General features: G+C 38.2%; 2 protein-coding genes across 5 annotated transcripts in view; one reads left to right on the top strand and one right to left on the bottom strand.

Moving 5' to 3' along the window:
• The window catches only part of SLK (STE20 like kinase), a 45,526-nt gene extending 29,463 nt beyond the window's left edge, over nucleotides 1-16,063 (top strand). For 3 of the 4 annotated variants that reach the window (XM_033149737.1, XM_033149735.1, XM_033149736.1), the window contains exons 11-20: nucleotides 281-411; nucleotides 1,014-1,137; nucleotides 2,600-2,779; nucleotides 5,271-5,363; nucleotides 11,615-11,744; nucleotides 12,192-12,316; nucleotides 13,699-13,887; nucleotides 14,318-14,443; nucleotides 15,613-15,726; nucleotides 15,889-16,063. In XM_033149737.1, the coding sequence (XP_033005628.1) occupies nucleotides 281-411; nucleotides 1,014-1,137; nucleotides 2,600-2,779; nucleotides 5,271-5,363; nucleotides 11,615-11,744; nucleotides 12,192-12,316; nucleotides 13,699-13,887; nucleotides 14,318-14,443; nucleotides 15,613-15,726; nucleotides 15,889-16,035 (1,359 nt within the window). In that variant the 3' untranslated portion in view covers nucleotides 16,036-16,063. The remainder of the gene's footprint in view (nucleotides 1-280; nucleotides 412-1,013; nucleotides 1,138-2,599; nucleotides 2,780-5,270; nucleotides 5,364-11,614; nucleotides 11,745-12,191; nucleotides 12,317-13,698; nucleotides 13,888-14,317; nucleotides 14,444-15,612; nucleotides 15,727-15,888) is intronic. The other variant, XM_033149738.1, reaches the window with a different exon arrangement.
• Nucleotides 16,064-22,298: 6,235 nt separating this feature from the next.
• COL17A1 (collagen type XVII alpha 1 chain) overlaps nucleotides 22,299-25,679 on the bottom strand; it is a 61,807-nt gene continuing 58,426 nt past the window's right edge. Inside the window, exons 50-51 of the mRNA XM_033149734.1 lie at nucleotides 23,605-23,676; nucleotides 22,299-22,977 (exon numbers count right to left, since the gene is read on the bottom strand). Coding sequence (XP_033005625.1) covers nucleotides 22,928-22,977; nucleotides 23,605-23,676 — 122 coding nt within the window. The 3' untranslated portion in view covers nucleotides 22,299-22,927. The remainder of the gene's footprint in view (nucleotides 22,978-23,604; nucleotides 23,677-25,679) is intronic.

The raw sequence follows: 25,679 nt of genomic DNA, 5'->3' as shown, positions 1-25,679 counted from the left end.
GTGCATGCACACTTCTTCAGATACCACACAAAAACTCATACCAAGAACAAACTTGGTTGGTCTCTAAGGTGCTACTGGAAGGATTTTTTTATTTTTTATTTTGTTTTGACTATGGCAGACCAACATGGCTACCTACCTGTAACTGCATATGTATATCTAATTCTGTTGATTGGAAACTGAAATCTTTGAACTTGCAGGCTTTAGGTTCTTTCAAAAATAAGTAAAGGTTGGATAGGTATGCTTTATGCAGCACAGAAATAATGCATGATCTTTTATTCAGGAAACTAAAAGACACAAGAAAACATTAAAGAAAACTCGCAAATTTGTTGTTGATGGCGTGGAAGTAAGTGTGACTACCTCTAAAATTGTAACAGAAAGTGATTCTAAAAGTGAAGAATTACGATATCTTCGGTGAGTTTGAAAATACCCATTCTTAATGACAGAGGAATTATTTTCTGAATTAAAACAACTTTTCTCATGCTTGTTTTTTTATAGCTTACTGTGGTTTGATTATATTTTTAAAAAATCATTTTGTCCCTTTAAATAACGTATGAATCAATCCAGACCCTGATATCATCATCTGAGGCCCTTCTTCGTGTGCCACCTCCGTGAGAGGTCTGGCGGGTAACAACACGAGAATGGGCCTTTTCTGTGTTGGCTCCCCGCTTGTGGAATGCTCTCCCCATCTCTTACATGGCACCTTCATTTCATATTTTTAGATGCCAGGCAAAAACATTCCTCTTCTACCAGGTCTTTGGCTAATTAAACAATCTATGGCCTAGTGGGGGAGTACTGTTTTCATTTGTTACTATGTTGTGTGTTTTTATACTGTAAACTGCCCTGTAATCCTTGGGTAAAGGGCAGTATAGAAATTTAATAAGTAATATATTAAATGCAGGTGTTTGTTTCCGCACCACCCCCCAGTGCATCTACACTGTACGCTGATGCAGAATTCTGAACTCAGTCTGTTTCTTTCTCCCCTGCAATACTGCTTCCATTCTCCTCACTATCAGGCGTCAAGAATTAAGAGAGTTACGACTTCTACAAAAAGAAGAGCAGCGAGCTCAACAGCAGCTTAGTAATAAACTTTTACAACAAAGAGAACAGATGTTCAGGCGCTTTGAACAAGAAATGACGGTAAGGTTTGATTTCCTGGGACCCACATTTTGCAGCCCCCTTATTTTGAGTTAATTTACTTAATGTAAGCAGCCTAGAAGTCATTCTAGGTATATCCTTGCCCTTGTTGCCACATTTCAACTTATATACGGTACTATGAGTGAAACTTGCATACCAAAAGCCTTAACTGATCTGCAAACTACTGCAATGGTAGCCCTGCATGTAGTCGCTGGCTGCCAACAGTGGAAAAGGCAATGAAGCGCTGCAATGTTTAGCTTGAGAGTGTCCTGTTAAGGCATGGTCAGTACAAGAATTGGCAGAATGTGGCCACTTCTTACCCTTGCAGGTTAGAAACAATTATTTTCTACTTGTAGGTAGTGAATGCAGATTTCCAGGATTGCTATACAGAAGAGGAAGCTGTTGCATACTTTGACAACAGTAGAAAATATCTCAAAATAATTTCAGAGACCAAGTTCATGATATTTGCCTTTAGTAGACTGTGGTAACCAAAACAGTATTACCTTCTAGCCCATGTGCAATTCTTTTTTCCTTGAAGTGGATAATAAAATAACTTACTTGAAAAAGTGTTCTATGTGTTGGGTCTGCTGATTCATTGGGCAGAGAGAAATACTCCCTATTGTATCTGAAACAGGTTCCTGTACTAAAGATAGCATACAAAACAAAACTTAACCACTATACCCTTAACAAAATAGTTTACATATGTTGAGTTCCAAATATTAGATTCTGAAGAGCTGAATTTCAGATCACTTCACCATGTGTTTGTTTGTGTTCAAGAAGGAAATGAACTTTGTAGTATCAGTCCCAGTGAGAAGATAAGAGTTCTGCCAATATTTTTAAACTCTGTGCAATAACAATTAGTTCCACTTCTGATTCTGAGTTTTGAAGAATTGCTGTGGGGTTTTAAAAGTATTTTTTGTGCTTCATAATGGCAGAAAAACCCAGGGAGTGCCTTTTCAATCAATTAAAAAAATCTAGGAATTGAAAAGCATAGGCAATTGATCCTTGTGCAGACTTCCTGTGCCCTGCCTCAAAACCATCAAATTCAACTATAGGTAAAGGTAAAGGGACCCCTGACTGTCAGGTCCAGTCGTGTCCGACTCTGGGGTTGCGGCGCTCATCTCGCTCTATAGGCCGAGGGAGCCAGCGTTTGTCCGCAGACAGCTTCCGGGTCATGTGTCCAGCATGACAGAGCCACTTCTGGCAAACCAGAGCAGCGCACGGAAACGCCATTTACCTTCCCGCTGGAGCGGTCCCTATTTATCTACTTGCACTTTGACGTGCTTTCGAACTGCTAGGTGGGCAGGAGCTGGGACCGAGCAACGGGAGCTCACCCCGTGGCAGGGATTCGAACTGCCGACCTTCTGATCAGCAAGCCCTAGACTGTGGGTTAACCCACAGTGCCACCTGGGTCCCTTAAATTCAACTATAGGTAAATATAAAATTTAATGGAATTATTTTTCAGAGCAAGAAGCGGCAATATGACCAGGAGATTGAAAACCTGGAAAAACAGCAGAAACAGACAATAGAGCGCTTAGAACAGGAACATACAAATCGCTTACGTGATGAAGCAAAACGCATCAAAGCAGAACAAGAGAAAGAACTGTCCAAATTTCAGAACATGTTGAAAAACAGGAAAAAGGAGGTAAATACTCTTTATTTAGTTGGAGGAAATAAGGTTGGTATTTCTTGGTCTCCAATGATTGTCTGCAGTGTTACTTTGAACAAGAATCCTCAACAGTAGATGTATTTTTATAATAATATTTAACGCTTAAAAGTTTTTTTTAAAAATAAAAAGCCATGTGCAATTAAAATAGTACCTTAGATAGGAGCAACAGAAAATATAATGAAAAAACAATTATGTGGTATAGATGTCTCCACCCTTATGATTTAAACATCATCATTAGCATAGGAGTTTCACCATTTATCTGGAACGGTATCAAATGATATATGTAGTCAATGCCTTATATGTTACAGACAATGTAAAATTGACCTGGGAGTTCAGTAGGGAGAACTGCAAGAATCCATTGCACACATATCTGTCACACGTGCCTCTTTGGATAAGTGAGACAAAGATTTTGCTTACTATATTCAGTACATATAAAAACAACACAAAGGTGGGGGGATGAGGATACTTGTGCACGGGTTCATGAAACATTCATAGCAAAATGCAATGGTTTTTTGGGTTTTTTTTACTTGTAGTTGAATTTGTTAAAAAGGTGATTTAATTAACTGTGTGTAGAAGAGTCTAGAACTCTGTGCTGTGGAAAACTACTCTGTGCCTCCAGAAAATCTTAAAACTGCAATCTTAAGCAACTTTGTTCGCATGCATAATACTGATAGCAAGATTTGTTGTAGCCAACTTGGTTCTACTCATTGTAAAGCCATTTAAACTAATAATCTAGATTCAACTGATGAGCCCCGCTATCAGAAGCCTGCACGTGCACTTTTGCTAATGCAACAGGGCTTTCTTCCTCCCTCCACACAGCATTAAAGTGGCTCGGATGGAGAAGGATAACCTCCAGAACAGCACACTGGGATAGGAGAGTGGGCTCTTTCCATTTGGCAAGATGAAACACTGGTGCTGCAAGAACGATTACCATGGCACTACTTTGAATTACTCCCAGTGAACCTAAGTTAGTGATGACTGTAACTTCAGTGAGTCTACCCTGAGTGGGACTAGCATTGGATATAACCCTTGATCTTTCAGAATGACTTACATGAGGGATTGATTGTAATATATGTTAAGGGCTAGAAATGACCAGTCAGTGATAAAGGTTTTTTTTAAAATTTAATTTGAGTTTAGTTTCAGTTCAGCAGAGAGCGTAGTTATGTATCAAGTTCAGTTGATTTAGAATCAAACCAAATTGAAATTTATATTATTTCATTACACTGGATGGGAGAAATACAGGTATGCAAAATGCAGAAATTCTACCTATGATGTCATCGTTTTGCAGAAAGTGTCTGTAATCTTTTACTTCTCATCTTAACTTTTAAAAAAGCAGTTCAACAATTTCTAGATATTATACCAATTTTGAGGCATATAATATGAACAGATTGCACAGATTTCTAGATTCTTTCATTGGTTTTTAAACAACTTTTCATGATTTTTATACTAAGTAATATATGCTATTTAATCTCCAAGATACCATCACTTCTGTTTAATTTGCACAATATTGACTATTACTTCTTCTTTTTGCTGAATTTCTTGCACTCTGAGTCTATATTGGTAATTGGGTCTCAAAAGGAAATCTGGTGAAGAGGTTTAATGCACTCAGGACCAATCTTTTTCATTGAACAGTAGCATGTGGTGATTTGGGCTTTGTTTTCTGTGGGTTCTTTGACTTTTAAACAGCCATTTGTTCTTGGATAGTTGTGAGCTCCTAGTTCTTTTGTAGGAAATAACATCTAGAGTACTGAATCTCTTCATGAGAGTATGAAAAATATACAGTCATACTTTTGATTATCTATGTAACATGCATTATTATTTCTTGACAAAATGATCCTTTAGATCCTTTGACATACGTTGCTGAAACATATTTATAAGTTGTTGCCTTCTCTGAATGTTACTAGCTAGATAAGCTATGTGAAACAGGACACTTGATTTACACTTTCCTGTGTTCTGTAAATGCCCCTTTTGAGGTGGTTTACTTTTATGAAAGTTGTTCTTTAGACAATTGTGTCTCAAATAAGACATAATGTCTACAGTAGCTGTTATTTTTTAGAAATCTAAACATCCTGCTATTTTGGAGCTTTTCCATGACGCTAAAATCATTTGTTGTCCCTCCCAATATCATTCTTCCTTTGACAACGACCTTATATTCCTTCGTGTATATACAGAATGATTGCATAAAAAGTAAATATAAAAGCATCTAATTAGTAGTTGCATGCAAAATGAAACTAGTTTCTAGAATACAATTAGCTCATGCACTTCTTTGTAGAATGCAGTCCGCAAATGCTTTGTGCATGTCTGCTTCTTCCACCCACCTTCTGCCAAGCTAACTCTTCTGGCTTCAATGCATGCTCTCTGATAACCTTTTTAATGCCTGACCTGCTCCTCTCGTATTCACCATAAAATGCTTGCTGTGGAGAAAAAGGGTTATCTTCCCCACCTTCTGCATGCTTGTGCACTATAGGTTTTTAATGAAGTGGAGAAAGCACCAAAAGAGCTGAGAAAAGAGCTCATGAAACGCAAGAAAGAGGAACTTTCTCAATCCCAGCATGCCCAGGTAACCGCAGCAGCTTCATGCTTCTAAAAACAACCAAGCAGCTTTGTTCACAATAGCTTTAACCATTCCATAGTGGTTGCTTTTTGTTTTCCCTCTGAGTAAATATGATATTAATTTGTAATGACTGACCATTCTTAAAACCATAGCTCAAATATGTGTCATATAAACAGAAGTGCAATATATTCAGCATTCATTTACTTAGATGTGATTAGTTAGAACAGCAGCCAAGGTTATAAAAATGCAATCTATGTAGTTAAAGTGTGTATTCAGGTGTGGATGTGAATTTCAGGCTGTAATGTCTACTTTATTCAGGGCATTTACCATAAAGAATAATGTTATCAAAGTGTGAAAGTAGTAATTATCTCTTTCCTTTGAATCTTTAATCCCAGGCAATGCAGTTGACATGATGGTGTCCATGTTTATTATTTAATGTCTTGCCTGTACTATCTGTGTTCCAAGCATGCCATTGCAGCAGACATACTATTGATTACTTTTCCTGTCTGAAACGAAGCACATCTGAAATATATCAGGATCTGGGTGTGTGGAAGTATATCTAGTGAATAAGACAATGGAGAACTCTTCACTTTTTGCTGACATTTCTTGTCTTGGTGTTAAATCTCAGACTAAGTACAGATAACTTCTGATATCCATGAATGCTTCCTATGTATTCATATACAATGAGACTGAAGTAATTCTGAAGTAATGTTTCAGGTATAAATGTTTAAAGTGAACTATGTCACAGTTTCTGTACAAGGGTATGAGGAGGTCAGGAGAGTGCTGCTGAACTCCCTGAGTGACAGAGAAATCTCAGGAGTCAGTGCACTAAAGAAAAGCCAGTTTATCTCATGTATGGAGCAGAATCCTGCTTTTGCAGATATTCATAGTAGTGTTTACTACTTCCTTCAAAAGACAACTGTGTATATTTGAATGTGCACATCTCTTGGAACTGGATTATTGAGAAGCCAATATTGTACTACAGGAAGGCTTATAGAGTAATTACAGTCTTAAATATATTGGAGAAAATTTATTAATATCTTTTGGGCACAGAGAGCTATCAATATAGGTTAGATAGGACTAGGTTGTAGGGCACTATCTGGCAAAATAAAATAAATACTGAAAACATGACATGAAGGTTTTTACTTCGTTTTGCAATTGGTATCTTCATGAATACAATGTAATTTTTGTTCTCATAGCTCCACCCACATCACTGTAGGTATAAACTATAGCTTCAGAAATTTTACATCTTTTAACAGAAGTAATTCAGCACAACTTCTACTTTTAGGGAGGGAGGTGCTCCACTAATGAGTCATCCAGTCTTATTGCTTATGTTCGGTGTTTGAATGCATGGTTTGTGCTTGCATTCTGACCTGGGAAGTACATTGTATTCTGCTCTGCAGGGCGTTGCTCAGGTTATGATTCAGTCTTTTCAGTTGTCCTCATGTACCCTCTTCAATGCAGTAATGCAGGATGTAAGTCCAACATGCCAAAAATTGGATGTTTCCTCTGTAGTTCTAGCTTGTTGTTCTGCTTTTTCTCTGACATGCATGTGCTGATGAATTTTAAAAATAATAATCTAAAAATGTGTTCATCTGCACAAAGATTGTGATGGACAAACTGAGCAAATGGGACTTTCAGCACATGTGTGAAACCAGTGCTGTGTTTTGCTTTTCTGTGTGCAGTGAAACAGGCATTTTCCAGAATGCTTCCTGATACCACCTGACAATGGGTGTTCCCTGCTGTACCCTATAGAGTCAGCCATCCTAAGTTTTGACTCATGGGGCAAGGAACACTCTTGTGACATTTTTTCTTCTCTGCCTTGTGCAGTAGTGGTAATTTATTTTTTAAACAAACCCGCTTCTACCTTTGTGTTCTCTCTTCTGTTCCACCAGACGGTAGTTGGGATTTTAGTAGGAAGGTGGAAAGTTTGCTTTGCAAACTTTATTGAAACGGCTTTTTGTTACATGGCTCTAGGAACAGGAATCTTTACTAATGTAGAATATCTAGGCTCCCCATCAGCACTGTATACCAAATCTCTCGGTGTCTCTTTTAATTGCGTAACAATGTTAGTGATCACAAGCCTGACATGGAAGTCTATGTCAACTGACCTTTTGTTCACAAAACTAAAGAATAGGCTGTGGTAATATCTTTTATCTAGGTTATTCTCATGTTTTGTGTTCTAAAACATACTCATCTAAACTGAGGAAACCTCAGGACTAAAACACTGCTTGCTATCATTTCAGTTTAATAATCCAGCTCCTGCAATTTGACAGAATTGCTGCTTGAGAAGGGCAGGTACTTTTGCCATTTGTCTCACTTCATCAAAGCCATTAAGTAGACAGTGGACCTATACATTTCTTGTTGTTGACATCTGTCTCTACAGATCTGGGTTTTTGGATTTGTCTGTACAAATTTTTGGTTTTTGTTGTTGGAGCTTTTTTACCTGCTTTTCATTAGAATTTTGATAGTAGTAGACTATGAACTTTTCCTCCCTCTCTTCCTCTCACATGCCTCCCCCCCCCCAACATTCTCTGAAATTTGCTCTGGGGTTTCCTTCAACTTTCCAGAGCAGATATGTGGGGTCACAGGGAGTTGAGGCAATTCAATCCCTAATAGTGATGTGAAGAAGGTAGCATTTGTAAAAAATTGATTCTGAAGGTAAGCTTTCAGTTTTTGAGGGATGTTTAAAATACAGTGGTGCCCCGCTAGATGAAAAACTCGCTAGACGAAGGCATTCGTCTAGCGGAAGGCTGCCCCGCAAGATGAATTTGTCTATGGGGCTGCCTCACAAGACGAATTTTTTTTCATCTAGCGAAAACCGCGGTTTGCATTGCCGCTTCGCTAGACGAAAAAACCGCTAGACGAAAATATTCACAGAACGAATTATTTTCGTCTAGCGGGGCACCACTGTAATGCATATTTTTCTATAGTTTTCAGGAAACATGAGCTAACCAAAGTTGAACATATTTCAGTCTCACTGACTTTCATTAGGAGAGAATTTAAAAAAAGAAAATATACTTTATATATATAGGTTGCACAGATATTCCACACTTATATAATTTATAATTTCGAGAAAATAGGTCTGTGCCATTGATCTAATACATATATAATGAGAGTGATACCTAAACCGTGGAATTGTGCAGTAGGCTTCCAAGTCCTAGTTCCAAGTCTGGTTAGAGTTAACTCTGGTTTGGTGTTACGTTTACCTCACCACTAAATATGCTTAGTTTTTAAACTTAAGATTTGAAAATTGCAGTGAAAATCTACTTTGCAAGTTTTGATTAAAACTAACCATGGTGAGCACTGGTGCAAACGTAATGCTGCATTGTAGTTAATGCTAACCAGGGGTAATTTGCATGCAAAGGGAAAGGGACCTTAAGAACCTGGTGTCCCCAAACACAGAGGATCACTACCATTACTGCTGCACTGTTCCATTGTCCATCTGCCAGTAATTTCTTTGCTATATTGTGCTTTTCCTGAAGAGGATGAATAAATAGTATCACATAAGTTAATTTTGGGTTTTGGTTTTTTTTTGCAAATAGATTCCTCATTTTCCTTCTCCCCCGCCCACTTGATAGAAGCTGCTGTTTAATTCCTTGTAGCTTTTAAAAGTGAGTTAGCATGTGGCTGTTAGGAAAAGAAGTGACCCATTCTGATGGAAGTACAAATCTTCCTATATGGTACTTTCTGTTGGTTCTTGTGAGTAGGAACATCAGACATCGGACTTTGATAACATCTTCATCAAATTGGTAAGATGCAATTTGTCTGAAGATTACTAGCAAGTAAAGAATTGCTACCAGGGCAGATGATTTCTGTGCAACATGGCCTGAAGGTGAACTTTGCAGATTTGTTATTTATTTTCTCATTTGTGTCCATAAATCACACGTCTTCCTTTTATATGAACCTTTTGAACTACAAGGACATCAGATGTGACTTACCCAATGCATTAAACATGGGCCTGTCTCAACATGAAGTGTCCCTGTTGTATTTGATACAAGATTTTTGCATACATTTTATTATATAATAGAGATGCACATAATACCATGTGCCCACCCCACACATGGAAATAATGTGTTCAGACATTGTTAGATTTCCACACAGCCTTCTTTCCATTGGTGGAATGATCTGTATAGGATATGATCAACTTCTAGTGTAGGGCCAATATTTCTAGTTATTTTCTGAGCTTGTGACATCTATTTTCATAAAGCTCCTTTCCACAAAGTAGGTGATAAATCCTTCACATGTAACCACTTCCATTAAAGTAGCTACACGTGACTTGTTATGTTAATCTTTGGAAGCCTTTTTCTTGTGTATGTGCACTGTTCAAAATGTGCATCTGGAAGCCATTGGCCTCATTTTCCCAGCATTTGCTTAATTACCGGCCTCACATTACATGGTATAGATCAGTGTTTTTCAACCTTTTTTGGGCAAAGGTACACTTGTTTCATGAAAAAAAACACGAGGCACACCACCATTAGAAAATGTTAAAAAAAATTAACTCTGTGCCTATATTGACTATATATAAAGTAATTCTCTTGAATTTTTCAATTTATCCCACGGCACACCAGGCAACATCTCGCGGCACACTAGTGTGCCGCGGAACAGTGGTTGAAAAACACTGGTATAGATGGTGCAGCTTAATATGTACATCAGTTTCCTAATGTGAAACTGTTTACAGTGCCATTGAGGAGCTAATCTTGTAAATTCTGGATTTTGAATTTTGGAAGTGTTTGGTCTTTTAGGTTATCATGTGTCATCTACTTGGTCTGGGTAGCTTGCTCTGAAACATGAAAATGCAATGTTGGAAATATAATAGGCATCCTCATCTTGGAGAGGATTCATGTGGGCCAGAGGTTTCCCCAGATTTTGCACATGTTCTGTAAAAGACAGGTGTACACATTCTAACCTAAACCTTTTCAGTATTCTTCGCACATAGTGAATCAAGACATTTCAATTGATTCTCAAGAGTAATTTGCCATCCATTGTTAACAGATAGCAAGAGAGACCTGGTTCTGTGGAGCAAATATTCTTGTTTATATTAGGGCTTTTTTTTTTACATGGGTTAAATCCACTCCCCCAGTTTCCATTTCTGCTTGAAAGTAATGATTGAGACAGAAAATAGACACTATTCTCTTCCCACAAGATACATTAAACCTACCTTAGTCACAGTAATTTTCAGCCATTTATTTATATTTGCTGTTCCTTGGACTATTCTGACCTTCATCCCACCCTGCTTTCTTCCTCTTTAAGTGATCCCAGCCATTTATGGATCATATAATGGACATCTCACAATAGCACTATGTACTGAATCTGATATGGCTATTTGTCAACATCAAGAAGTCTTTTAGAGTAAAGGCAGCGTTTCTTAAACTGGACAATGATCAATCCCAGCCCCCCAGGGATCACAAAATGGACACTTTTTACAGCTATTTCTGTAACAATCTACCAAAAAGAAAGAAACCAGAAAATTGCAGGGCAGCGTGGCTTTCTTTTAATTTTGAACAAGTTTTTTTCTGAAGCAGCTCAGCCCTAATCTTGTCATTTGTTGCTTTCCTAAACAGAATTTAGTTTACTTGGTAATTTAATATAAATGCAATAAATAATAATTTGCAAGCAAATGTGTATAAGATTTGAACTTAAAGTCCTTAAATTAAAGATTCTCTAAGTTGTGTTCCCCCCCCCCCCCATTTGCTGATTAGCATAAAGGCTGTAATGACCCGGCATACAAAGACATAGCAGGGCACAGCAACTGATCTGACAAGCTACTTGCTCAGGAAGAATTAACTTGGACTGGCAAGTGACTGCCCGCAAGGCTGTCTTGTATATAATTGGCCAAATTATATGTTTGCTGAAAAAGCAGTACTTGGTGGAGGGAAAAGAAAGAGAGAGAACTCATAGGGCCTTTTAGTTTCCCAGTATAGGTTTGCTATTGTTCAGAAATGCATGTTTCCCCTCACACTTTATAGTGCTGAGCACTTCAAATGCTGTGGTAAGTACAGCAAGCTCACTTGCTGTGTAAATGTTTTAATTGACCCTTAGAAATAATGTTGTGATTTGAATATGGGTTACCCAGGTTCAGATCCCTGTTTGAAGTTTGGCTTGTGGCAAAGTGTATGCATCTTTCGCTCTCCGCATATTACCTGCTAGCTGTGAGCTAAAAGGCTGCTCTGAGATCCTTTAAAAGAAGGCTGTATACAAATGAAGACATCTGAGACTTGTGCATAATTTACTCAATTTGGCTTAATTTCTGATAGGAGCAAGAGTTTGTACAGAAGCAGCAGCAAGAACTGGATGCATCGCTAAAGAAAATCATTCAGCAGCAAAAAACTGAGCTAGCTACCATTGAGCGGGACTGTCTTAACAATAAGCAACAACTCATGAGAGGTATTTCCCCCTTTCCCCCCAGTTGTTGGATTACTGTTCATCAACTTAAAGAAGCATTAAGGGCTCTAGGCACCTAGTACAGCTCACATGCAAGCCCCATGAAACTTGTGGAATGAGTCATGTCCTAAATTTATGTCCTAGTGAAGGCATGAAAATCCAGTGAAGACTGTTGCTGTACATAAGAGTCTTTATTAGGCAAGCAGAAAATGGTGTACAGAATCCATTTTAAAATGGCTTGTCTGTTTCTGAAACAAGCCTACTTGTGTCTGTAATTTTGGTGAATTGTTATTGGATAACTTGATGGGAAATAATTTCTTCAATGCATTTCTCCATTAAATATTTCATTGGGGTTATTCTGTTGTTGATTGCTTCCTGAAATACATTGTATAAGGAGTGTTTTTGGGGTGACTTCTCAGTAATTTTGACAGAATTTTTCTTCTGTTCTAGCCCGTGAAGCTGCAATATGGGAACTAGAAGAAAGACACTTGCAGGAAAAACACCAACTGCTAAAACAGCAACTGAAAGATCAGTACTTCATGCAAAGACATCAGCTGCTTAAACGGCATGAAAAAGTTAGTGCGATCCTAGTTTGTCCTCTTTGCTGGCTTCAAATCCTGGTTCAAATACATCCCGTCCTCCTACCTACCTACCTTTGTTTATTTATTTATTGCCTTTTTTCTTTAGTATTTAATACTTTTATATTTTGTGTAAGTTATTTGATGCACCAATATTTAGTCCCAATGTTCATAATGACAAAACAGCACCTTAAATTCAGGGAGGGAGGGACACACAAACACTTTAGACCACCATTTCCCAACCTGTTGGTCACGAGTCAAAAGTGGGTCACAGTATCTGAGTAAGTGAGGTGTGGCCTTTATAAGTAAAACCAAAATAAGTATTGCTTTTGCTCCTGAACTGGTATGAGGAATACCTCTTGCAGGTTTTGTTTGGATATTATAATTCTGTGTTGGCACATGTAACCAAATGTCAGAATGCTGCTCCCAGTTTGCCCCCATTTCCCGAGAAGCCTTTGGTGGTTTCTTCTGTGGAGGGGGTTAGGAAAGGCACATGTGCCTTTCTACCCCTATAGTGAAAGGGCAGGTGTCAAGCTTTATAGGCTTGGCACCACCCTCAGTCCATCCTTCTTTGCTTAGTCAAAATAATAAATAATATCATTATCTTATGTATCAATAATGATCTGAGACCATGTCTAACAACCATCAAAACCTGCATCAACCTACTTGTTGACAAAATGCAAGCTCAGCTACCCCATTGATACTCGCCAAAATGGACGTTTTCATGAATAAAACTATTTAAAATATCCATAATTTGTTATATATAACACAGCGGTTTTTGAATAAAAGTTACAGCTTTTGAAGCAATATATTGCAGTCAGATAGCTGGTCTTACATTCCTATAAATAAAACCATGAATAGCATTATAATTTTATAAATATTTACACAAATTTCATATCAATAGGGGTGTTCAGGAAAGTTTTCCTTGGATGCCTCAAGTAATGGTTATAAATTAGACAAAATTGCAGTTAAACAGATGGATGTCGAACGCCTAAGTTGCAAAATCCATATGACAATAAAATGATGGGTAACTATACCAAGTAAATTTGGACTTGTGGATCATTATACCCAAAGGGTAGAGAATCACTGGTTTAGACAATAAATAAATGAAAACTATGAGTGATGATAGTAGGTAAAAGGAGAGCTGTGATTTTTGAAACGATATGATTAAATGATCTTTGCAGCTGGCTGAAATTTGTGTGTCATTATTACTGCTGGTTGACTAACCAGTTATTTATTTATTTTTTAAAAAAAGATTTATCTTCAGTTTTTCTGATACAGAAAGTTAAATTATGAAGTGTTTTATTTGCACAGGGTAAAATGTATATTAAATACTTTAAATGGATATATAAAATGCATTTCTCCTCATTTTTTTAAAGGAAACTGAACAGATGCAAAGATATAATCAGCGGCTTATTGAGGAATTAAAAAACAAGCATACCCAGGAAAGAGCTCGATTGCCCAAAATCCAGCGAAGTGAAGCAAAAACTAGGATGGCAATGTTTAAAAAAAGCCTAAGAATTAACTCCTCAAGCACTCCGGAACAGGATCGTGAAAAGATTAAGCAGGTAAAGCAGTGATTTTAGACAAAGGGGGAATCTACATACACACATTATGCAGTTCTATGAAACACTCAAGTCAAAAATCTGATAGTCCAAGTCTCTGGAAGTGATGTCTTCAACTATATGTGTGTGCTTGAAGCTGATTTACTATTAGCCTATTGAATCTAGTAAGCCAGTTAGAATTGGTTTAGAACCAAGTCACATTGTTGTTTATGTGTTTTGTGGATCAGCTTCTTCAGGTAAGATCCACATTTATCCAGTATGTACTAAGAAAGAACCAAGAAGGTTTTTGCAAGCCCATGTTTTTCTTTCAAATCTGTCTAATATTAGTTATTTCAATATACTGTTTTTGAGTGTTACACTGTCATTTAATTATATGCTTGAGTCTATAAACATTTAAAAAATTCTAATTTAAGTCCTCCTGTTTCTCTGAAAGTTTGCTATTCAGGAAGAAAAAAGGCAAAAAAATGAGAGACTGGCTCAACATCAAAAACATGAAAATCAAATGCGAGACCTCCAGCTGCAGTGTGAAGCCAACATTAGAGAATTACATCAGCTACAGGTTAAAAAATGTTAATCCAAAATGTGCCCCTTTATGTTATATATACATGGGATAGGCCTGTTTTGAGTGTGATGGCACTTGATGTGCTGCAGTTACATGTGACACTTTGTAGTTGTGGTACTACACACAGTATTTCTGTTCTTTGTTTTTTTTACAAATGAATCTGCACCAGTTTTTCTTTCCAAGGCCCTCCTCTAAGTCTCCACACCTTCTGAAGTCAGGTGGGTGATATCCAGAAAGAGGGCCCTTCTCTGTGGTAGTGACCTGCATGTGGAATGCCCTTCTCTGTGAGATTTATGTGCCAATGAGTTTGGTATCTTTTTGGTGTTAGGTGAAAACATCTCTTATTAGTCCAGATCTTCCAGCATGTCTTTTAGCTGGGTTTAGCTGTGGATTTGTAGCAGTGTTACAGTTTTGTTACTGCTATGATCTCTTCTAACTTTTTCAATTGCATGAAGTATATTTGTGTATTAAAATTTTCCTGTACTACAAGTAGCTGTGGAAATTTTGGCAAACTGAAGACCGGGGAATATTTATACACAAAATGGACTCTGTGTAGGGACTGTGTGTGTAGAAACAAGCAGTGCTTTTTCTGGGGGGACGCAGGGGTGCACATGCACATATCCCTAAACATTTTGTGAATCTAAGTTTGGCCTCATTGAGGGGCAGTATTTCAACATAAGTAGGAAAATGAGAGTACCCCTAAACTTTTTTTTTTTAGAAAAAAAAGCACTGCAGAGAAGACAACATGAGGTTTCTGGTTGGGCTGATCTCATAAAAGCTAGTACCTCTTTATTGAAATAGAAGAATTTCTGTGTGAGAGAACCAAAAAAAGTAGAATTCTGATAGATTGCATAACTTTTTGCCCCTGTCAGTCTGTACTATAAATCTTGTGATTCTAGCTCTGAGATATGTTCATAGTTTTAGCTTCAGATAAAGTTTTAAAAAACTATAATACATATTATTCATGCCCTGTTTGAGGAATTCAAGTAACATTTTCTATTGAAAAGCTAAAATCTTGATAGAGAACATTGCTATGTAGGAATTATCTTGGCTACTGTACAGATTAAGCTAATTAAAGAATTAGGTCAGCATATGCTTCTATACAAGTAGCCAAATGTCTAATCTGATTTAGTTTTACTAAAGGATTATCTGTATCCCATTTTCAGAATGAGAAATGCCACCTGCTGGTTGAACACGAGACTCAGAAATTAAAAGAGCTGGATGAGGAACATAGCCAAGAACTTAAAGAATGGCGAGAGAAACTGAGACCAAGGAAAAAGGTAATGCAGATTGACTTTGAATCTCCAATAGAATACTATATTCTATACTAATACTATATGGGGCAGTTGGTTTTGTAGCTTGTCTCTGATAAATCAGATCAAAAACTAACACCAAGCTCATCATGTTTATTTTGTTTAAATGATGTTGTTGTTTGTCCTTAGACATTAGAAGAGGAATTTGCTCGTAAACTTCAAGAACAGGAGGTTTTCTTTAAAATGTCTGGAGAATCTGAATGCCTTAATCCATCAACGCAAAGCCGGATTTCCAAATTCTACCCGGTCCCTAGCCTGCACTCCACTGGATCATAAATTTTGAGCCTCTGTGAGGTGGCTTTGGGTGCATTGTTCAGCTTCTCCTCTTCAGCTTCTGTCACAATGAAATCTACACCCTGCATCCAAGAACCTTAGTGGAACTCCATCCACCTTCAGTGGAGACAATCAGTGATATCAGATATAGAAGCACAAATGTTGGTCTTGAAATCCGATCAGATATTTCATGTATTTCAAGGATAGCCATTTGAAAACTGGACTGAAAAAATGTATCCAACTGTGTTGGCACTGGAAAGCAAACTTAAACTATTAAAGATAATCTGCAATGCCCCAAGAATAATTGTAGAGGATTCTTAGGCAGATATATTACTACTCATTTAACCAAATATTTGTTGTATTATGCCCATTACCTTGTGAGGAAATGGGTCACTAGCCTCATTGAGTGCCTGAAACCTGTAAACATGCTGGGGTTTTTTTTGTAAGAGGATCATGTTTCTTTACCATTAAAGAAACCCTCATTATTGATGTTACTGTAACAGAAATGCTTGCCGCTGCCACATTTTTTGTCAAATCCTTGCACTAAAATATGTAAAAGTTTAAAAAGAGTACTCCTGTCTACTTTAAAATATACACCTCATTCCTCTACAAACTGAAATAAAACTATCATTTATTTCTCAAGACAAAGTGCGCAAAATTTGCTCCCCTATTCTCACCCCCACAATTAGAGAAACGTGAACTAAATAGATTCTCTCCTTACTCAAAGTAGCAGTTTTGAAACTCCAAAGCAGAAAATTGCCGTGACTGTCCCCGTTCTTTCAAATCAATGCTGATGTCTGGATTGCAAGGCATGTTTTCTTTCAAAATGTATGTTGATCTATAGAAGGATTTAAGTTAAATTTATGGACAAACGTTTAATCTGCTTCATTGTTTTGCCATGAAGTAACTAAAGTTAAATGGTTTTATTTCTAAAATTCATAGTTGTATTATAACTTATTTGCTGTGGGGGTGGGATAGAAATATTTATCATGTTGTTGGCAGGAGATGTGCCTGCATTAAACAGCAGCTGCTGTTTTTTCAGGCTTCAGATCTGAGTCATATCAAAAACAGTATTGTAGACTGTCCTTTTGATATGCCAAAGTTAGATTTGTAATATAAATGTTGGTTGCTTCCTGTTCTTTTGCAGCCTAATCTTTTAGTAGGTAGCTTTGAATAATCAACTGTAAGTTTCCACATTTGCAGTCTTTTCATTAAATGTGAATACTGTCCAATTTCTTACAAATTTTATATTATGTCAGCAGCATTCCTGCATGTGAAGGAAGCAGATTATAAAAATATATAGTACTTTAATCAAGTGTGTTCAATACTTTGGCTACTGGATCCAGATACTGAGGTTGATCTTACCAGATCAGATTGTTTAATTGTGACAGTATAGTAAACATACTTTGAAGATGCATGTTTCAGTTAAATTTTGTTTTCCTTTGATCATAATCTACCTAACAAATATTTCATAGCTAGCCTTAATACTTCACATTTTATTTTATAAATATGTATTGTGTACCAGGTTGTACATTTGCATATACATCACCTAGAATGTGGCATTTTGCTCTTTACAAAGTTCTGAAATCTGTTTATTCTGAATTGTTTCGGTGGGAAAGTTTTCAAAAGCCTTTACTTTTTTTAAAAGTCACCTTTACAAAATAACTAGTATTGATTATAACATTAAATACTGTTTCTATCTGTTTAAAAAACTATTTAAAAATCTCAAGTTTGTGGATTCCTTTGGGGAGTTGTGTGTGTTGTGTGCTAGTCTGAAAGGATTCTGTGGTGTTGCTGTTTCTTGGGGCACCAGAACCAAAATGAGTACCAGAACTTAGCCCTAATCAGTTTCTTCCTATATTGATGATTGCCTGGTGGCATTCTTCCATCCTCATCCCCCTTTGTTGTATATAAAGTCTTCATTTCTTTGCATGTTTCACACGCTACAAAATCAGACCTTTATTATCCCGAGATGGTTCCTGCTATCATGACACGATGTTAGGGTCGGGTGACAAACCATGGTTCAGCTGTCAGAAATTTGCATACTCTGATTCTCTTTTTATTTTTCAATTCATGGTAACCCTAGGTTTCCACGATAGCAAAATCGGTGGTGCTATGGTTACTATATACCGGAAATTGATATACACTTCAAACTATAGAAGCAACTTGATTTGTATATACATTTGTTGCATTTTGTCTAATTTGGTTATCCCTGGAAACCAGGGATAACCAGGTCATGCAGGAGGAAATTAGAACATAAAAGGGACCCTACAAACAAAGGGCATGTTCTTGCGAGTCAAACCATGCTGTGTGTATGTGATGTCTGAACCTAGCCACAAATAAAGAGGGTAAAGGCTGGCAGATAATGCATTAATTAGAGGCCCCATGAGAGGGGTCTGCCCTTTGTGCCACCAAGTCCCCCAGCATTATAAAAGCAGTTTTAATTGTAAAAAAAGTTGCATTTTTGTTTTGTGTTTGGCTCCCCCTCCCGGCTGAAACTTTGAGCACCTGCACCTGATTCGTTTCTCTGTGGAGGTACACAGTGGAGTTTGTTGAAAATGATACCAAGACATGGCCTTGATTTGATGGCGTGAGAAATGGCTTCCTTCACAGATAATTGATGAAGGAAAATACCCTGCCATTAATATTGAAACTCAGTTTTGTTGCTCTACTATGAGGGCTCCAAAAAGCCCACATAATTCTGAGCTAAGCTGATTATGTGAAAGGAGAAAACTTTTTATTGAATCGTTTTTTGTTTTAGCCTGTCAGTTGCTATAATCAAGGGGGGGAGCGCTGAGATTTGGGGTTGGGGCCACACTCGGCAGTAGCTATAGCAAGCATCCAAGGGGGCCGTTATTTCTGAAGATCTCAGGGAGTGCCCTTGAAAGTGCAGCCTCTTCCTTTGAGTCCTGTGGAAGGGACATCCAGTATTAATTTTCTAGAACAAGAGGTGCTGGACTCACCACGAACACCTCCCTTGTTCTCTTATAATGGCAATGGTGCCCACCTGAGAGTGGCCGGAACTGAGTTCTGGTGAATTGCTGCTGGAAAAAAACCTGGGGATATCATCCTCTGCTGCTTCATTGAGTCCTAAACCAACCAGCTCTGAGACTACATCATCTGTGGAGGCAGCAAGGAGTGAAGAAATGGGCAAGCATAATGGCGGCCGTTCCTGAGGAGATACAATCCATGCCTGGTGAATGACAGGCACTTTCCTCACTGCATTCCCCTCAGGCTCAGCATGGGAAAGTAATACATATTCAGTTGTGTTAGTCCTTGTGGATTTTGTTGGTTTCCAGAATGGTTTTTCTCCCACTTTTTCTGGTTTCCTATTTTGTACATATTTTATCACATTTTGTGCTGTTGAGTTTTGTTTTTCCTAAGCTGTTCCAAGAAATGGGACTGAGCCTCAACAGGAAGAGAGCAGAAAACTTATGTAGGCATTTCCTGCCTCCTAAGCTGCAGGGCAGGCAACACAATCCGCTTGGAGCCTTCTTTGCATCCCCAGTGAAATACCATTTATGGTAAGAACAACTTTTCCTTTATCCTACTTTCATTTAAATCAGTGGAATGTAGGAATACAGTTGGATCTTAAGATTCTAAATAATCTTCTTGGAAGTTGATGCTACTGATTTCTTTTAGAACACAAAATTTTTATTCTTGCTAAGGTGTTACTAATTGTTTTCTTTAGAAAGGCTTCTTACCAAAGCACAAGTTCTGGCCCCTTGAAAGTGCTATTTTAAGGGTTGGGATGTGGTTTATTTTATCTCTAGGCAGAGATAAAATAAAATTCCAGAAGGCAGAATTTCAATTCAGTTAGTACTGTACTTGAAGTATTTGCCTGTGAGCCGCCTACTCTTGGTAGTAAACTTTTTTTAAAAAAATTGCTGAATTAGAATTATATCTGCCCCTGCCCCCACAAGCTTTGAAAGTTCAATTTCATTTGAAAGCATGGAAAGTGAAGCCCATGTATTTCAAACAAAATAAACTGCAAGAAAGATCTGTAGAATAAGGACTGTGATCCATTACCTATCTTTTAAGAATCTATACTTTTCTTTCACTAGCCCTGTTCTTTCTGTGTCTTGAAAGAAAAGGGCTGCTAATTCCAAAAACCACACTGGCCACTGTATTTTGTACCAGCTGCAGCAAGGGTGTAGGTAGGACACAAGCACAGGCAATTCTGACCACAGCTGCCACCACTTGGATGGACTTGGGTATGTTTTGGCCTGATAATGAGGGGAGAGATGTTAGCCATCTTCAAATATTTAAACGCTTTTTTGCCACAGAAAACCAAAATTCAGATAAATGACTGAAATTATTTTGAGGCTCTTAAGAATACAATCCAGTGCACACTTAAAGGTAAAGGTAAAGGGACCCCTGACAGTTAAGTCCAGTCGCGAACGACTCTGGGGTTACGGTGCTCATCTTGCTTTACAGGCTGAGGGAGCTGGCGTTTGTCCGCTTCCACGGATAGTCTTTCCAGGTCATGTGGCCAGCATGACTAAGCCGCCTCTGGCGAAACCAGCGCAAGCAGCGCACAGAAACACCCGTTTACCTTCCTGCCAGAGCGGTACCTATTTATCTACTTGCACTGCATGCTTTCGAACTGCTAGATTGGCAGGAGCTGGGACTGAACAACGGGAGCTCATCCCGTCGCAGGGCCCTGAACAGCCAACCTTTCTATCGGCACAGTGGTTTAAACCACAGCGCCACCTGCAGCCCTTAGCTGGAAATAAATCCCACTGAGCTAAACAGGACTTCTCAGCAGATATGTATAGGATTACACTTAAAAGATAATGTTAAGAAGAAACATGGGCACTTTGTATCAAAACAAAATGGGGGTTTGAAAGAGGGAAACACATTCAATTTCTATTCATCTACCAAATGACTCTCACCCTTGCCTACCTGTATAATATGCAAGCATATCAGGAAACAGCTCATGGGAAGAAAGAAACTTGACACATTGGAAGTAACTTTATTTTTAAAAAAGTAAATGTCTCAGTAATAGATACAGCTGGTTTAAATGCACAACCAATTGCTTGATAAGTTGAAAATACTATTTAATACGATGTTTGCTCCAAAATTGCAAAACCAGACAACCAGTATGCCAATTACAGGAGATTCATCATTCATCTTTGGAATCCCTTGAGCACAAATCATGATGTCAAGGGTCACAGGTCCAGACATAATTTGTGCACTTAAGGGCTTGTATGCAATTCTGAGTCCCTTAGCAAACAGCCCCCAAGCTCAGTACCATGTCACAAACTAATTTTGATTAGCTACCTAGGTATGTTGGGATTGATGGAGAAACAAGTTCAAAGCCCCACTGGACACATTTAGTGGAAGTGCTAGTCTTAGGTCACACCAGAAAGCCATGCAACTATCTGCCTCTTTGTATTGTAGAAAACTGGTTTTTCTTTCACAAGATGACGAACTGCAGCTATCAATTTCTACTTCTATGTTTGCTAAGGTCGGAGGCAATAGGTAACCAGTCCAGGAAATGTGTATTTCCAGCACTGGTGTTAATTTTTCTAATTTGATCTTCCTTGATCTCTTAGCTAAATTCTGAATCTTTTACTATCAGTTATGGAACACTAAATTTGTATCTTGAAGCAAATGGAGGAATTAAGGTTGACTTATATCCAGCAATGTTTTATCAAATTACAATTCCATAACATCTTGAGATGTGTTGCAGCTTCAGGATTTACATTTTTAAAACATGCAATGAATATCTAGAAATGAAACCTGATGATTAGATTTTACTTAGCTTAACCCATTCCAGAGATGGGTAGTTGCTTGTTCATATATTTTGTTTACCTAAGCTGATTTGGTTTTTTAATGTATGTATAGTGCATTGATAAATTTCCTGTGGCCCAAAAACCTGTCCCTCCAGACTTAACTATCACTTTATTATTGCCATGATTGCATGTATAATAATGGGGTAGAGGATTCACACTGTACAACATTAATTTCTTGATATGTTGATATGATTTAGGACACATGAAAATAAACTTTATTGACTTTGCACAGACTTAGGCATGTTGCCTAAATTCCCCTTGCTGCACATCATTCTATGCTAATGGGGATTACAGCACCTTAAAAACATCAGATGGCTTAGGAGATGCTCACTGCAAACAGGCAGTAGAGGAAGAAATGGTCATAGATAAAACTGCTCACTTTTGAAGGTGGGCAGGTTACTGTACTTTATGCATAAGCTTCCCTGACTTTGTCTGTCATAATACTTCAGTGTCTTGTTTCTGCTGAAGTGAGGCTAGAGTGTAAACAAGCTCTAATCGGGAAGCTTTATATTAAAAGGGCACTTTTATAGTAATTAAAACCACAGCAAACATTTTAAAAATTGTTTCCAGCAAAGTGCTTAAATGCTAACAGCCCCAAGGTCCTTCACATTTTTGCAATGCATTTTATAACAGATTAAGTGGATTTAATAATAATAAAACATAGCCTATGGTTATGCATCCTGCTAGCATATATTTGAGTATTATCACAACTGGCATAGCCTTTACTCTTAAATCCAGATTCTTGATAATTTTGGATATGCTTTCTCCTACTTCAAGGGAAGATACATAACCGCTGACTCCAATCCTTTCAACTTTGGTTGAGTTTCTGTTGAAGATTTCTCATGCTTATCTTCATCCAGAGAAACTGAGATGTGAGTTTCCTGGGGAGTAAGTTACAACTTTTGAGGCTATGCTGTTATAACATCCTTGAGTTTAGATGAGGGCTATACTCTGTTCCAGCCAATTCATATGGGACAACAAGCAAATGAGCCATTAGTTCAATATGTACTACTGGAAGCCACCCATATCTTAGGCAAGAGATAAAAAAGCTACCATAAGCAACTGAGGAATCTTCTGCTCAAATTTGTGTTCTTAGATTAGACCCCAATGCTTCTCCTTTTCCTTCGGCCAACATACACTGCTTCACCTAAGAGAGATGGAAGAAGATGAAGAAAGTGTTACTTTACAAGTACACATTTTCCAACTTTCATGCTACTGTTGGGAACTGAAGAGCAGCACACTTTTCCATTTGCCAGGGAACAAGAACCACTGCACCTCCAACTGTCCCTCAGGATGGGGAGGCCAAGGAAGGAGCTGCCTGAAAGACCACTTGGCTGCAACTGCCCTGGGACTGCACAAGCAAGCAAGGATACTCTTGACTGCAGCCACAGGAACAGAAGCTATCAGCTGCTATTCAAGCAAGGAAAGTTCAATCTGGCCACATCCTCTTCCCTCAATTCCCCTTCCATTGTGTGTCGTGTATTTTCCATTTGTAAACTTAATTGCAGGGTCTTGCTCTTGCTTTCATTTATGTAATCCACTTTGGGATACACCAGTTGTCTGAGAAGCCGGATAAAATAAATAAACTTTGCTTGTGTCATTGCCTATGTATGGGTCTCTGAAAAAAGTAGGGGAAGGATGACTCACAATACAGGTGGCTACACTAGAACTATGACAAAAGCTAAGTCTTCATGCTTGGACCCACGCTATGCTTCCCCATGATAGTACTGGTAAAATCCAAAATACACTCCTTTCTACTCTGAAAAACAAATACCTTTCTCGCCCTTTTCACCTCTTGGTCCTCTTGGGCCTTGGCGGCCTGGGGGCCCCATTGGTCCTATGTCACCTAGCAGAGGGAAGAGAAATGATATTTTACTTGATTGAGATTGCTGTTCATTTAAAATAGTTCAACTACAACACAGGCCCACTTCTTGAAGAGTGCATCTTCCAAAGCTGACCCCATGCATTATCCCATCATGCTGCAATCTGATAAGTATGCCATAGAGAATGATGAAGCATATTTCTTAGATCACACACAGCATGGCCAGATGATGAAAGTCTGTTGTTTGCGCAGTTGGGCTAGTCCCGTGAGGATAATTGCTCTACAGAACATGTGCTCATTCACTCAGGGGTGCCGAACATCTATGGCACATGCTACTATTCAGAAATTAAGGTGAAATGCACACATTTTCAAATAGCATTTTACAGAGAGAATCTAGCCATCCAGATACAGAAAACAGTATGGTTACAGCCAGACAATCATCCATTGTGGCAACAGTTGGGCTTTGTCTGAATCCCAGTAGACCAAGCCCATAATATCCACCTTATAATGCCTAACAAATGGAAGAAGTGAAACAAAAGCTTTTTTAAAATAAAAAATAATAATAATTCCTGTATATGTAAACTGAATCAGAAGAGAGTGTGGTTTAAAATGGCATTCCCACATTTTCTTTCTTTAGCAAACAACCTTCGTAAGTGACACATTAGTGACTGTTGTGAAAGTGTTCAGAAAACAGCAACCTAGATACATTAATGGGAACCTTAATGATGTCGGCTGAATTCAATTATCTCTTCTATCAAAGAATTATTTGTTTTCTGCAAGTTCAGATTAAAAATTTGTGTATGAGAGATATATTTTCTATTTCATACAAATGGTAAGGTAAACTCTTGTTTACAAATACTAGTTCTGAGATAAATTCATATCTAAGGTGTCCCAGGACTTTGCCTTCTTTGTAGGAAAAGGATTAAGTTTAATTAATACAGCAATTAAGGAGTTAAAAACACCCTGCACTATTTTTACTTTGGGGACTTCCAAATGTGGACTTAATATTGCAAATGGACAGCTGGAAACAATTAAAAAAAAATCTTACCAGATTTTCCATGGAAAGGCTAAACCCAGATTAAGATACGGGGAAGGATACAGACTGGTATTTTTATGCCAACACAGTTGGTGCAAGAGGCAGACGTACACTTAAAGCGCATTCAATGCACAAGTAAAACACAATTCCCAAAGAATCCTGGAAGCTGCAGTTTGCCAAGCATCTTGAAATCATAGCTTTCTGAGGGGCAAATTATAGTTCCCAGAATTCTTTGGTGTAAGCCTTGCAATTTAAATCTGCTTTAAATGTATGGTATGTATGCAGCCTGTGCCTTTAAGATATCACAAGACTCTAAGCTGTTTTTGTAGCAACTTATTAACAAGACTACCACTTTGGGAAAAAATACATAAGAGCTGAGCAGGCACACCTCTGTTAGGTAACAAGCATATCAGCATTTAAAAGTAGGAACTCCTGCCTGGGAACAGGCAGGTAGCCAGAATATACAAACTTGTTCACAGGCAGGATTAAACAAAGGAAATTCAGCATTTGCCCACACCAGCAGGACAGGGCTGCTTTGCAAGCTCCCAAAATGAATTTTTGCTCTTAATGATAGCCAGCTTAAAATATCTCAAGGGCTGCCACATGGAAGATGGTGCAAGCTTGTTTTCTCCTGCTCCAGAGGCCAGGATCCGAACCAACAGATTCAAGTTACAAAAAAGGAGATTCTGACTAAACATCAAGAAGAACTTTCTGACAGTTAAGAGCTGTTTGACAGTGAGACAGGTCTCCACAAGAGGTGGTGGACTCCCCCTCCGAGGTTTTTAAGCAGATGTATGATCTAGCTGAGATTCCTGCTGTTACATTATTGGGAAAAGTGTGAATTTAGTAGATTTGCTATGCTGGAGCCAAGTGAAGCCACTGAGAAGCAAAAGGGAGATACCGGTATTAGCCTGCTCAGGGGAAACCAAAGGCTTCTGGTAGCATGTATACACACACACACCCCCCTCTCCCTCTCAGGACTAAGCATGCT

Source organism: Lacerta agilis, chromosome 5, assembly GCF_009819535.1.
Source record: "Lacerta agilis isolate rLacAgi1 chromosome 5, rLacAgi1.pri, whole genome shotgun sequence".
Lineage (NCBI taxonomy): Eukaryota > Metazoa > Chordata > Lepidosauria > Squamata > Lacertidae > Lacerta > Lacerta agilis.
The sequence above is the reverse complement of the archived record's forward strand: the minus strand, read 5'-3'. Positions and strand labels throughout refer to the sequence as shown.